The sequence below is a fragment of the Trifolium pratense genome, linkage group LG1 (genome assembly GCF_020283565.1).
Source record: "Trifolium pratense cultivar HEN17-A07 linkage group LG1, ARS_RC_1.1, whole genome shotgun sequence".
Taxonomy (NCBI): Eukaryota; Viridiplantae; Streptophyta; class Magnoliopsida; order Fabales; family Fabaceae; genus Trifolium; species Trifolium pratense.
This window is the reverse complement of record NC_060059.1, coordinates 12,775,881-12,789,887: the sequence shown is the minus strand read 5'-3', so window position 1 is coordinate 12,789,887 and position 14,007 is coordinate 12,775,881. Positions and strand designations below refer to the sequence as shown.

Below are 14,007 nucleotides of genomic sequence, written 5' to 3'. Positions count from 1 at the left end.
AAATTTTTTAAATTTTTTTGAAAATCATTGGATGTGTTATTGAGAACCATCAAGATTTACGTTATTTAATAAACCGTTAATCTTGATGTGTCTCAATAACATATCAAATGATTTTCAATTTTTCTATGGATGACATATATGATATAAACTTTCAATTCAACGATGAATTTTGTAAAATTCGTATTCATTATAATGTTATTCGTGATTGGTCCACCATGGACCACTTGATGAAGTGGTCCATATTAGAATTTACCTATAAAAGTAATTAGTTGTGCTATTAGAAATATTATTGAATAGATTAACATTTGAATTCGAACTTTAAATTTTATACTTTTCTTTTATAGTATGAAGTATATTAGTCTAGTCATTAGACAATTGAAAAAATTTATATTTATGTACCAAAAAAAAGTGTATATTTTTTCATTTTAAGGACCACATTTTGAAAAAAGTAGGGAATAATATGCAAATTTTATCACATATATGGATAGATTTGTAAATTTTGAAAGTATAAGAATCATTTTGAGTTCACATTTTAGGGTGTAAAAAAAATGTTTTATAGAATATAAGTAATGTCAAATTCTTAAATTCTAAACTATTTTAAAAAATTGAGGAATAATATTTTTAGTTAAAGTGACACTAATAGTTATTTTACGGTCTTTAAAGAAATTCAAACTCGTCCCCGTGAACTTGGCTTAGTTGGCAGTGATATCGCAATGTATGTGTATTGAAGTTTGAACCTCAGACACTACACTTATTCATCTTTAAGGTGGATTTTCAAGTCACTAGGTTACTAGACAAAAAAATAAATAAAACTTATATATACTTAAAGATATAAAACTTAGCTCTTTTAGCATTAGTCCCTCAATTATAAAATTTTAAATGATATTTGATAGGAGTTTCTTATATTTATAACTTAACAAAATACTTCATGAATTCCCTTTAAATTTGTAATTCAAACAATTTTTTTTATAGATGAAATGTGAAACTATTAAAAACTCATACAACCAAACTGGAGAGACCAAAAAATAGATCAAAAACCACCAATAAGTTAAAATTTATTGGTGGAATAAATCTGCCAATTAATAACATGCCAGTAAATTTATTGACGGAAAAATCCGTCACATAGTTGTCCAAAAGAAATCTGGCAACTTATTGGCAGAAATAAACCGACAGAATGTAAAAATGACAGTTTTTGTATTTATTGACGTAATATTCCGCAACCAAGTGTATTTTATTTTTTTATACGCGTATTTATTGGTGGAAAAATATTACAAATTTAAATTCCACCGATAAGTGTACCTTTGTTTTTTTTATTTCATTTCTGACGGGTTTTTGATGGATTTTTCTACGAATAACTTATTGAGGGTCAAAATCTACCAATAAAAACTTTTCGGTTAAATATTTAGGGACTAAGTATTTAACTAAAAGGGTTAAATATATTTTTGGTCCCTATAATTTTTCAGAATTTTGCTTTTAGTGTCTAAAATTTTTTTTCGCACTTTTTAGTCCTTGAAGTATTTCTTGTCATGATTTTTGGTCTCTACTTTTCATTCAACTTGTGCATATCATTCGAAATTTTAATTTTTTTTTTCCAGTCATGTTTAATACATTATATGAATCTCTCTTGCAAAAGTTTAAATTTTTTTTAATAAGAGATGAATTAAATATGAATTTTTTAGTTTTTCGCACATAAAAATTCATAAATAATTCATTTTATGTTAAAATATTCTAAATTTTTATTGGAGATGTTCTTATAATATTATAAACATGAATACAAAAAACCATTAAAAAATGTGAAAGTATACAAGAGTTTGATTAAAAGTAGGGACCAAAAGTTGTGATATAAAATTTTTCAGAGACAAAAAAGTGCGAAAAAAATGTTTAGGGACTAAAAGCAAAATTCTGGAAAACTATAAGAACAAAAAATATATATAACCCAAAACTTTTTATTTCTCTTTATAAATTGAGGTTTTTTTGTAGTGTGGTGGGTGTGCAATTGCCCGGAGATTTTGTCAATTGATGTTTGTCGCAGAATTTTTTTTATTTCTTTTTCGATTCAATAAGTAATTTACACATAATTTTAGGTTTCATTTGAGTTTTTTCTTTGTGATTTCTTCCTTTGTTCCGCCTTTGTGCGGAGTTGTTTGTTATCCTGTCTTCGTACGGTGTTTGTCTTGTCTTTGTACGATGTTTGTTTTGTTTAAATTTGCAGTTTTGTTTCAATTCAAATTCAGAGCAGATTCAATGATTTTAGAGTCGTCAACGCTGCATATCCGGTGACATGACTATTCCGGACACTTGAATTTTATTATATCAATTGTAGACTTTGTCATTTTGTAGACATTGAGTCGTTTTTTGCTATTAACTTGAGTGTTGTGAACTTTCGCAGATTCATCCTTTTTAGTTTTTAACGAATTTGAATATGTAATGATTTCGGTTGATGTACTCTGTTAATTTGAATGAATGAATATCGTTTATTTCGTAAAAAAAAAAGATTATTTGGCTATTCGTAAAAAAAAAAAAAAATTATTTGGCTAGGCGAGACTTAACTCTTAACCCATTATTATTGTGTCTAGGTAGGCATGACATGAAATAGAAGAAAATCTACAACATCTCTTCTGTGATTTCCCCTTTTTTGGCAATGTGTGGAAAACAATGTTACGGTGGAAATAATAATAGGGTCTTTGCTAACGAGTGCCCCGGGAGCACTCTTTAAGCATTCTATTTAAAGAAACTTTTTATTCAAAAAGTTAAACACTACAATTTCCAATGCGTTGACTTTACGCATTCCGAGAAAAATTCTATAAGAAACTTACTATTTAAGGACTTAAAGAGTGCCCCGGGGCACTATTTAGCATTTGCCATAATAATAATAATGTTGTTTCTACGCTCAACAATTTTGTGGTCTTCAAACACCTATTCAGGTTAAAAAACATAGCTGCTTTTATATAATTTGGTTAACTTGAATCTGAATGATATAAAAGAAGCATAATAAATGGATGTTTCAACATCCGGAAAGTCGGAAACCAATTCTAAAATTAGTGTTTTACATACTTACATGATTGTTTTTCATATAACTTCCCACAAACTGATGGTAATGCTGAAAAGAAGAGACAATAAGTAGATGGGAAGCACAAAGACAGCATTATGGCCTTCTTTTCTTTTGTGTCCTCTTCTTTGATCCACACCCTTCATTTTTCTTCATCTAGTGCAACACATGCACTAAAAATATAGGTTGGGATTTCTTTTCTATTTTTTGTACAAAAATTAGATCCCTATATACAGATTCCTATGTCCCTCTAATGTTAAAAAATTAAAAACTCTATCATTTCTCTTTACAACTAAATTATAAATACATAAATGGGGCAACAAAATAGGAAGTTTGTCCCTTAGAGTAGCTTTCTCATTTGGCATTTCCACTTCTTCTTTTAGCATCAATTGAACCTGAATGCTTTCTTGGTTGGCTAGCTAAGGTGGAATGTTTTCTTGGTGATGAAGAAAGCATCGATGGGATCGTAGTCCTTATTCACATTGAAAAGTTATAGGTAATGGAATACAAGTTAGTTAGTAGATAATACTGAGTTTAATTTTGAAACTTTGTCAATGTAAAAAGTTTTACACTATCAATAAGTCACAACCATCGATATTTGTGACTTTAGAATTAGTTATATTTAAAGTCAAACATGTGTAATGATCTGACGATTATGATTGATTGACAGTGTCAAAAATCCTTACACTATGGTATATGTGAATTAAATGCTAATAATATGATCCTTGAAAAGAACATAAGCTACATGAAATGTACCAACTAATACCTGGTTTCTAAGTTCTTCCCTTGTCTGACATGAACTGATCTCTTTGGTCTAGACACTGATAAACTGGAAACGGCGGTTGCTTTTGGTGAATGGGATTGCCAATTCATGTCTGGTTCTGAACATACACTAGTTGCAAACTCAAACTCATCAGAATCATTTGTGGATGCGGTGGTGGCCATCCACAATGGAGAAGACGATTGTTTGCTTTCTGTGTCCCCCTGTACTGAGAAGCTATCATCAGTTGTTAAGCTATCATCCCTATACATACTTCCACAAGAAATCGATTCCTTATCATCCTCATTTCCATTTACCCCACCATGTGGATCTGGCCATGGAGGTGAATTCCAATATATGTCTCCGATATCAAGGCTTCGACTTTTTAGCTTTGATGAATCCTTTTTAGGGTCCTATAAAACCATATCTTCTTTATGAATATATGTGTTGCCATTGACAAAATCATGTATTATCAGCTCATTCTTCTGTATATGATACTTCTTGAGATGTCCATTATTAGTATTTGGTAGTAGTAACTTTCAAAATTTAGGCATGTCCAAACCAACTTGTAAACAAAATATTAAGGACTAAGTTTTTGAAAGAAAAGAAAATGCATATTTGGTTGAAAAAGTTAGCTATACAAAATCATCTCTTGGACTCATTTTTAGTCATGTTACCTCAATGCTACTACAATCATCTCTTGGTAACTTACGGCCTCTGGTAATTCTATTTGAAGGCTGTTTAAAGTGCTCCAACTCTCCATCCTTCATCCTCGCTATGGTTGCCTTTAGACTAGCAATCTGGAAAAGAAGGCAGTAGATACACTCAACAACAAAAATGCATGATTTGCAGATATAGGCACTCACAGTTAATTACACAAAAAATAAGGTAGGAAATCCCAAAAAAAAAAAAAAAATAAGGTAGGAAGTAAGAACCTGTTCCTTCAGCTCTTTCACTTCGCCGCTCTCTTTATTAGCTCGTGCTGCACCAAGTTCAATAGTTGAAACTCTTTCGGCAAACTTCAGTGTACTAATTGTTTCTCCAAGAGCTTCAGGCTCCGGGCTAATATGAACAAACATGAGTGTCTTTGCTTGGCCTCCTGATAAGTATATGCAAATACATATAGAGAGAATCATCTACATAATAGCTAATATAGGAAACAATACCAAGAGAAAAGGATAAGAACATACCAAGAGAGTCCTGAAGTAATTGAGTAAGTTTACTGTTTCGGTAAGGAACATGTGATTGCTTTTGGGCGAGGGCAGAAATTACATCTCCTAAAGCGGAAAGCGACTTGTTAATATGTTGAGCCTCCTTTAGCCTATCTCCTGTCACCTCAGATTTATCAACCCTCTCACTTCCTGCCAAATCAACTAGGTGGATACATCCACGAAGACCATTTCCTGATGAAAGCTCTCTTCCTTGAACATGAACTGTCAAGCAGCTGCAATTAGCACATCACAAGCTAGTACCGATTAATAAATATTATGGAAAACGTACATGATTAACAAGAGACGAAAGTATTTCATAGCCTATCCCAATAGGATACTAACTTTTCTGTTAATGACTACGTATGGACAAACAATCAATTACATTTCACCGAACATTTCATTGATTAGCTTGATTGTACTGTTAAAAAAACAAATCAGTGCTGTAAGGTTGAAGAATTTAAGAGATGAACTTGATCTGCACGCACCTATGAGAACGACTACTCCGATCATTCATGGCAGTAGAACCAACTGCTCGATTCTTTTGTCCCAAGCTCATCAAATTTAAGACATCAGCAGTGGATGAAACAGGAACAAGGTTTGCATCTGGCACGTTAATACCATTATGGGAACTGTTGCGAATTTCTAATGTATGCGTGTTAAAGGATCACAACCAGGAGCAAGAGAATCATTAATTCAAAATGGTAAATAGAAAAACAATTAGTTAGTGGTGTAGAACTGAAGATGAATTAGAAAAAGGATATCTTTTGTTAGAAGCGTCTGTCATTAGTAGGTCTCTAACTTGCTCATTGTATATCTCAAGCATCTGGACAGAGATATCATAGTGAATGGTGTCTTTCCTTTGTTCTAAGAGACAGAAAAGATCCCTCAAAGCACGGTAGTTGACACCAACTGTTTCCTCAGTAATATTGTCTGGTCCAGACTACATCAACACAATAGATTCACTAAAGTAGTTATAACAATTCTAGCAATTTTGAGAGTGAAACCAAAGAAAGGGATACATTGTTGTCTGATTCTCTTAGTCTTACCATAGTGTGTGTTTTTCCTGACCCTGTCTGGCCGTAGGCAAATATACAAACATTGAATCCATCCAAAACCGAACGAATCAGAGGTTGTGTATCTGAGAAAACCTCCCCTGGATGTACACATAAAGAGCATCAATCATCCATGAAGCAAACACAAGGAGTATAAGAGTCAAACTCCGCTGAAATTATAGGCGTTGTTATGCATAGACTTAATGAAATGGTAAAAACATCCATAAGATTATAAATTGTTGATCATTTTAGTCGTATGTTACATTCTATGTAGAATATTTGGCAACACAAAGTAACCTTAGAACTGAAAGGACAACAGAAAAACCAACCTTGAGTTGCAGAAGGACCAAACACTTTGTTAAAAGTAAATGTTTTCTTCACCTCTTTTCCATTCTTAGAAGACGTTACGAGTGAAATACTTTCTTCCTCTACACTACCGACAACGCCACAACTGTTTTGTTGTCCTATTAAGGGGCGAACTCTACAGTACACTCTAATATTACCTACCAACATATACAAAAGTTTGACCATTTAGTCTCATTCAGAAAACTAAGGAAGAAAATTATTATCAGACTCTGATAACCAATTGAGTTTTACCTTTCAAGTCCTGCATCTGATTGTATAATTTGCGGTTTTCTTCCAGAACTTTCTGATATCTTGAAGCAGAAGTAGATAGGCTATACAGATGACTACCTAGACAAATGAAATCCTCCTTGTATTTCTCACGTAGACAGTGCATTCCTGCTTTTGTTTGATTAACAATCATTTTCAATTCCTGAAGATTTTCAATATCAAATTCGTCACTTTATCTTTTACATTCCTGAATTAATCTAATGCTTTAGTTAGGTCCTCATACACCAACATCTCATCCTACACTCATGCAGTGTGCAACTTGAGTCATTGCATATATTACTGAACGTGGATGTGTTACCTGGATGTTTTCATGTTGCCTTTGAATTATGTTTTGCATACTTGACTTTTCATCGTCATGGTACTTCACATCATCATTTTGCTTTTGTTTGATTTCTACATCTTCAATTTCTTCCATCTTAAATTAATAATGGATCAAACCAAATTAGAAATCAATTTAATACTAAAAATTAATGAACACATTGGCTTGCAGAAATTGTGAACCAAAGTATATTGAAAAATCTCTCGAGGTGTTTTAGACTGCCATCATAAAAATTATCATGAAATTCAGCAAGACTTGTAGATCAAATTTTGGGTGTATATATGTATGCATACATGCATAGCACACATAAGAAAAATTTGTTTAGAACAGTTTTCACACTGATATGATATGAGGTTGACACACCGTTTCTTGTTGTACTGTGATCGCACGACTTTCAAACTCTTCCATGACTTTGTTAAGCAGAGATTCTACTATCTGACAAAAGGCATAATTAGCTCTTCTGTGAAGAGGAAATTTAAAAAAAGAACTCATCTGAAAAGTTCTATGCAAAACATATTTAGTGTGTTAAGGATAAGAAATAACTCTTACAAATGGAATTTCTTCTTGCTTCTTATCATGCAAAATTTCACGAACTAGTGAATACAAGGAAGGAATAGAACCCTACAGATAGCAATCCAAAAAGTTATTCAGACAGGTATATACTCCCTCACAACTAATGTTTTAGAAACCGAACCAGACTTCGAACTGGCGAGAATTACGGATCATGGTTCAACCATTTTAAACCGTTAGTACCGAGATGAAACTGCAATTGAATTGAAATGCTCAAATAACTGAACGCAGTAAACATTGTCAGTTCACAGTTCAATCAGTTGAACAGCCCGATTCGGTTTGATATTAAATTTTTGAAACATTGCACAAAATATGTAGACTAAATCAAATATTATCAGTAACTAATTACCTCTTCACTGCCATCATTAAGTACAGCATCATTAAGTACAGTCTCAATGCTTGAAGAGTGTTCACTCGGCGAACCATCTTTGTCGCCCAACGAAGCAGTTCCTCTAGACAAAGACTTCATGAATGGTATTGAGTTTTTCCTCACAAATATTTTTGCAATGGTAGGTTGTGGTTTTGGACTCCCGCCATATTTCCACAATCCATTTTTGCCTTCTAGTTTCCATTCACTATACGATTTAAGTGCTAAAACACAATTCACTATCCTTGATGATTTCCCTCCCTTAAAAGTTAAATAAAATATGTTAAAGCAGAACCAAATTATATTGCAATAATGATAAAATAAGTTGTATTGATTTCAAAATACCAAATGAACTCTTTCACACTTAAGCTATTATTTCAATTTCAAAGTACCTGTTCCAAATCAGAAGCATCAAATGTTGGAAGCCCCATCTCCTCCATAGTTACTAGAAAATTCCTTACATTTTCAAAGTATTGATAAACAGATAGTGCTGCCCCATCAGGAATGTTATCAATGTCACTTGGGGCTTCAACTACCTAACATTACATACACAATGATTGTCATTTAGAGACTAATGATTATGATAACCGACACTTTTTTTTTTTGTTTACAATGAGTTGGGGATCGAACCCAGGACCTATAGCGTAATACACAAACCCCTCACCACTAAACCAAACCTAGTGGCTTACTGACGCATACATTGATACCAGACACGACACAAACACATGGTCAGCATAATAATTTGAGAATTTGTGCAAATAAACGTAATCGAATACTCCCTCTAGTCCTTATTATATTAATTTTTTTGCTTTTTAACGACATTGAGCTCAAGTAGTTAATGAGCTCCCCTTAGGACGGATCATTCAGGAGAACCCGAGTTCGATTCCTGGTGGGAACAATTTTTGTCCAGAGTTTACTTACCTCATGGTCGAACTCTGGATTACCGGCCTCTTTCCCTCGGAACCAAAGAGGTAACACAAAAAAAGTAAAATTGTTTTTAGGTTCATTGAATGATTGATGTGTGTGGATATAATAAGGACTATAGAGAGTATGTCGGTATCCCAATTCCCAACACCAGTATGTGTCGGTATCTGAAGTGTCGGTGCTACATTGACGATAACTAACAAGAATAGTGATATGTACATTGGGTACAGCACCAGGTTGAACTTTGTTGAGAGCGTTGCAAAGGATAATGCCACTACGCAATGCAATCCTGAAAGCTTCTTCAGAAGGTTCATCCAACAATTCTTTTCCTCCAACTATATTTTGCAGCCACATAGCTGCTTCGTTCCTTCTTGATGCTACAACAACAACAACAACAAACACATGTTTTCAAAAATGCAATGAAATGAAAATATCTCAAAACACATAAATGAATTGAAGAAATGAGATATATTTATTTATTACAAGCTTCTTCAGATTTTCTAATATTTGAAGTGAAATCGATGTCATCGAATTGGCTTCTATTTTTTTGAATGACATCTTCAACAACAGATAGAATTGATAATGGCTTTGTCGCCATTACTAGCTAGCTACCAATCAACAAATGCTCATGAGAATGAGAAAAAATGAGCAGAAATTGAGAAATTCTGAGAGAGTCTTTGTTTGTTTCTTTAATGAAAAAGAGGAGAAAGGAAAAGGAATTGTAGAAAGAAAGAAAAAGGGTTTTGAGTTTTTTTCTTTCTTTCTTTCTCTGTTTCTGAGTTTCTTTTTCCCTCGGTTGTTATTTTTCTCCCTCCAGTTTTGTTGTTTCTAAATTCTAAATATTGACGTGAAAAAGCTGCACCGAACCTGCTTCCGATCCTCTCGCACACTCACCGAGTGGTTTACAATTAAAATATTTCTTACTTTAATTTCTAAATATGTTTTATTAAAATCTATAATTACTTTTTTATTTAAAGGATGAAACTATAAAATTAATTATTTCATAGTTTACTTTTATGTCAAATAATGTAATGGCTAAAATTTCACTTTTTAAATTGAATAAATGGGGGAATATTAAGATTCAAATTTTGATTCTGCATATTATATACGATGTCTCTCCAAATTAAACTATGCTCACGGAAATATTTCGTAATTCTTTTATAACGCTTCAAACCCATAAGCATTTGTAGTGTTACTATGAAGATTGTGATCAGAATCAAAATAATCATTCTTGATGTGGTTATCTTAAAAGTGTTTTTGTTAAAAGAAGGATTTTTTGAAGCCAAAATTGTATTAAAAATGCTACCTTAGCACAAGCACAAGGTGTGCTACGGCAACCACAAAATAATACTTCATCCGTGTCAAAATATAAGGGAAAATTTGTCATCAAAAGTTAATGTATTTAGTCCAAATTTTTAACCAAATACATTAACTTTTTTTGACCAATTTTTCCTTATATTTTGGGACGGAGGGAGTACAATACAAGAGAGTCAAAAACAAAAATTATAATTAAGGGCTCGTTTGACCTAGCTTTTTTTAGAGTTTATGCAAACAACTTATACAATTTTTATATATTATTATAAGTTTATCAAGGTAGTTTATGATAAAATAGCTTATAAAATTATAATTTTCACTAGTATGAACTTATAAGATGTTTGCATAAAACTTAATTTATATTGTATAAGTTGTTTGCATAAGCTCTAAAAAAAGTTGGGTCAAACGAACCCTTAGTATCTTCTACATGCAACTATATAGATTAATCTTTTAAATCAGATAGACGCAAAGCTCTCCCTCAAAAAGTTTAACATTGTAGCATTTTCACAACTTTAGACATCTAGTTAAGCCGGAAGAGATCTATTATTTTCTCATTCAAACGATGACGCCTAAGTCAGATATAGGAAAGATTTATATCAAGACTAAGGTGGTTTTGTAGCTCTACTGTGCAAAGCTTACCCCGGGATTCCTCAACTTATACTTGTTTGTTTGTATCTCGTTTCATATTAAGTGCTAATTAAAATAATAATAAAATTATGTTAAATTCATGCATTAACCCTCGTCTATATTTCTCCTATGTTTCAAGCAAGATAATTTCTGATTTCTCCATTTCTCATCTACTTCTCTCTATTCATTTTCTCTCTTCACCATTTCACATGTACCAATCCCAATGCAATTATGTAACCGAGTTGTTTAGCCTGGAATTGAATGACTTGCAGATCATGATTTCCCCTCATACTATTCCCAGAATGTAGAAGTTGTTCCTTCTATGCAAACCAGCAGTAGTGACGTGGTGACAGATATTGTTTTTTCAGCATGAAATTAAGAAAGAAAGCCAATATGCATTCATTTTTCTCATCAGACCAGGCATGTAATTTTTCAGCATGAAATTTTGATCTTGAGATTTCTTTGTTTATTTTTGTATAAAGAGCACATTTGCCTGGGAATTCAGAGGCATAAAAATTCTAAGCATAAGGCAAAAAATAAGTTGCAGCGGGAAAGGAACTTTATCTATTTCTTTATAAGCTTTATGATTTGGAATTAAGGATACGATATGAAACTCTTGAGCTAAGAACATAAGTACACATACAACATAAATTACATTAATTTTCTACTCTTTATTATTCCACTCGGATCACATACATCAACTTCAGTGAACAAACCACAGATTGCAGATTGCATCTGTGAATTAGCCTGTCACCGAAGCATCCCATCTTGATGAATTTCTTTTCATAAATCATCATCAAGTATGGTGGACATCAACAGCCCTTGAACAAACTCGCATCTTTTCGTCTTCTCCTCCTTGTCCTTAACTGACATGGTTGGTGTCTCCACATGGCTGAACAGAAAAAGTAGACTTGTTAGAAACCCAGGATACAATAGAACTCATGTTAGAAAATTATACCCTTAGCAAGGAACAATACATAAATTGATTGGCCAGGTGAAAGGTTACAACTTACAAACACAAAAACATTCATGAAAAAATAATCAGTGAAACAAATTTATATAAAGCAAATAAAATGGTCAATTGATTAAGTTAGAAGCAATAAGCCTTTAACTAAATTCAGATAAATTAAACATGCGAACATCACACAGTTGGTACTAATAGTGAGAAAACAAGTCTCTTAAAGTCTGTTTAGTTTGATGAAATGTTTTCTCTTTTCACTTTTAATTGCAAAAACTGTCCAATGTTTTCACTTTTTTCCTGTTTTGCAAACATTAGTACCAGAAACAGTGAAATGAGTCTATTCAGGACTCCAGTGTGCGAGAGAAGTGATAAGTTCATAAAATCATTACAATGAATACAATCTTATATAAGAATATTGCAATACTATAACCAAATTTGAAAATTTCATACACTTATAAAAAAAACAATATATAGTATTCTGACAATAGGTGGGCACAATATCAAACACATCAACTCATTCAGGAAAACTTGTGAAACATTGAGTCGAACTCCATGAAGTGGAAATGGCAATTTGTTACAGAAATTGAAAATTGAAAAGCAATACCTTTTTGATACAGTCTCATCTGAGATTTTCTTGGATGATCTTGTCTCATTATGTGCGTGAGACTGAGAACTCACAGATTCATGACCTAAAGGCGATATAAATGAATCCAGCAGCGGATCAGGCGCTACATTAGACGAGGACACTATACATGGAGACCCACCAAAAAGGGATTGTAAATTTCCTTCTCTCAGCTCCTTCCTCAATAAAGAAAGCGTTGAATATGATCCACCTTTACGCGATTTCCTCTTGCGCTGCATGTATTCCTTTGTTAAGGAATTCAACCAAGTAATAGAGTACTGGTTCAACATAAAATCCTTTTTATCTTAATTTTGAATTACATTAAAATAAGCAAGCTTCATGGGAATGGAACATGTTCCATATTGTAAAAAACTTGATTAGTTAAATGCTAAAAACTAGTTGGCGGAGAAAAAAAGGATATCTTAAATATACTTCCATGTTGTAGGGTTATGTGCGCGACCATATCAACCCCCACCCTCAATGCACAAACTGGACATACCTGCACACAGAAATGTTGTAATCCAAAAAAATAAAGACCTTTGATTTCTCTAACTAAAAAAACAAAAAATCACATTTTTCAAATGTAAACATTGTAACATAATATTGATTTCACCTATATATAAACAGACAAACAAAAACTTGTCTGCACTAATTAAGCATCTCTGAAAGCGCGAATTCTGAAAACATTGTAAGCTACTGCTACATGGAACAATAACAGAAGGCAAACAAAAGTATACATACCCCATTTTTTGCCTCCATTGGATGCTCTTCATCAATGTGGCAACACAATCCAACAATATCAAAATACTCAGAACAAAATGGACACAGAAACTCTTCCCTAATATCTTCGTCCGCTTCGTTTTCATCGAAACCCATAAACATATCTACATTTTCATAACCTCACATCAATAAACACAAATACTTGCACATAAAAAACATTAAAGCCATAAAATTTAATGATTCGGTAAAAATCTTGACTTAATTAAAGCCATAAAATTTAAAAATTGCAGTGATAGATCTAAAATCCCAATTATAAATTAATTGTTGGAATATAAAGAAATCAAAACATTTACAATTCGAAATCAACCTAACTTGGTCGTAGTTGTAACTGAGGTAGAATCTGTGAAGCTAAACAATTTACGAAAATTGGGGAAACGCGAAGGAGAGAAGAAGAAGAAGAAGAACCTGATCGAGATTGAAGAGCGGCTTGATAACGTCTAGAGGCGGAAGAGAGACGAGCAGTCCAAGAGGAATCAGAGTCCATGATTGTGATCTGAGAGGATTAGGGTTTTTGGATTGTGATGAGGAAGTGAGAGAGTGAGAGAGAGGAGAGAGAGAGAGGAAGGAAGAACCAGAGAGGAAGAAGAGAAGAAGAAGAAGGAGATGACGAATTTCACCCTACCAAACGAGAAAGGGTAAAAGTAACCACTGCATTTCTCTTCCTCCATTCATTTATATCTTTTCTTTTTTTCTTTTTTGTTTTAAAAAGGGTGTTGTTAACATGTGCATATAAGACACATGTTAAGGTATCTTAATATATAAATTTAACATTTAATAATATAAAAAATTTAATACTTAAAAAGTTAAAATTTAATGCT

At 32.7% G+C, this 14,007-nt stretch overlaps 2 protein-coding genes across 2 annotated transcripts; both read right to left on the bottom strand.

Moving 5' to 3' along the window:
• Positions 1-2,962: 2,962 nt before the first annotated feature.
• Positions 2,963-9,659, bottom strand: LOC123892228 (kinesin-like protein KIN-14I). The gene is made up of 17 exons (XM_045942056.1): positions 9,369-9,659; positions 9,105-9,262; positions 8,354-8,497; positions 7,944-8,222; positions 7,574-7,645; positions 7,388-7,459; positions 7,004-7,120; positions 6,670-6,847; positions 6,402-6,575; positions 6,067-6,173; positions 5,782-5,960; positions 5,506-5,667; positions 5,000-5,253; positions 4,745-4,908; positions 4,487-4,609; positions 3,816-4,222; positions 2,963-3,521 (listed from the first exon to the last, which is right to left on the bottom strand). The coding sequence occupies exons 1-17, from the start codon at positions 9,481-9,483 to the stop codon at positions 3,404-3,406; spliced, it is 2,823 nt and encodes a 940-aa protein (XP_045798012.1). The 5' UTR covers positions 9,484-9,659; the 3' UTR covers positions 2,963-3,403.
• Positions 9,660-11,367: 1,708 nt separating this feature from the next.
• On the bottom strand, positions 11,368-13,860 carry LOC123892144 (protein DEHYDRATION-INDUCED 19 homolog 3-like). Its single transcript, XM_045941996.1, has 5 exons — positions 13,595-13,860; positions 13,151-13,293; positions 12,831-12,908; positions 12,392-12,648; positions 11,368-11,718 (listed from the first exon to the last, which is right to left on the bottom strand). Exons 1-5 carry the CDS (start codon positions 13,671-13,673, stop codon positions 11,610-11,612), a joined length of 666 nt encoding a protein of 221 aa, XP_045797952.1. The 5' UTR covers positions 13,674-13,860; the 3' UTR covers positions 11,368-11,609.
• Between the last annotated feature and the right edge of the window lie 147 nt (positions 13,861-14,007).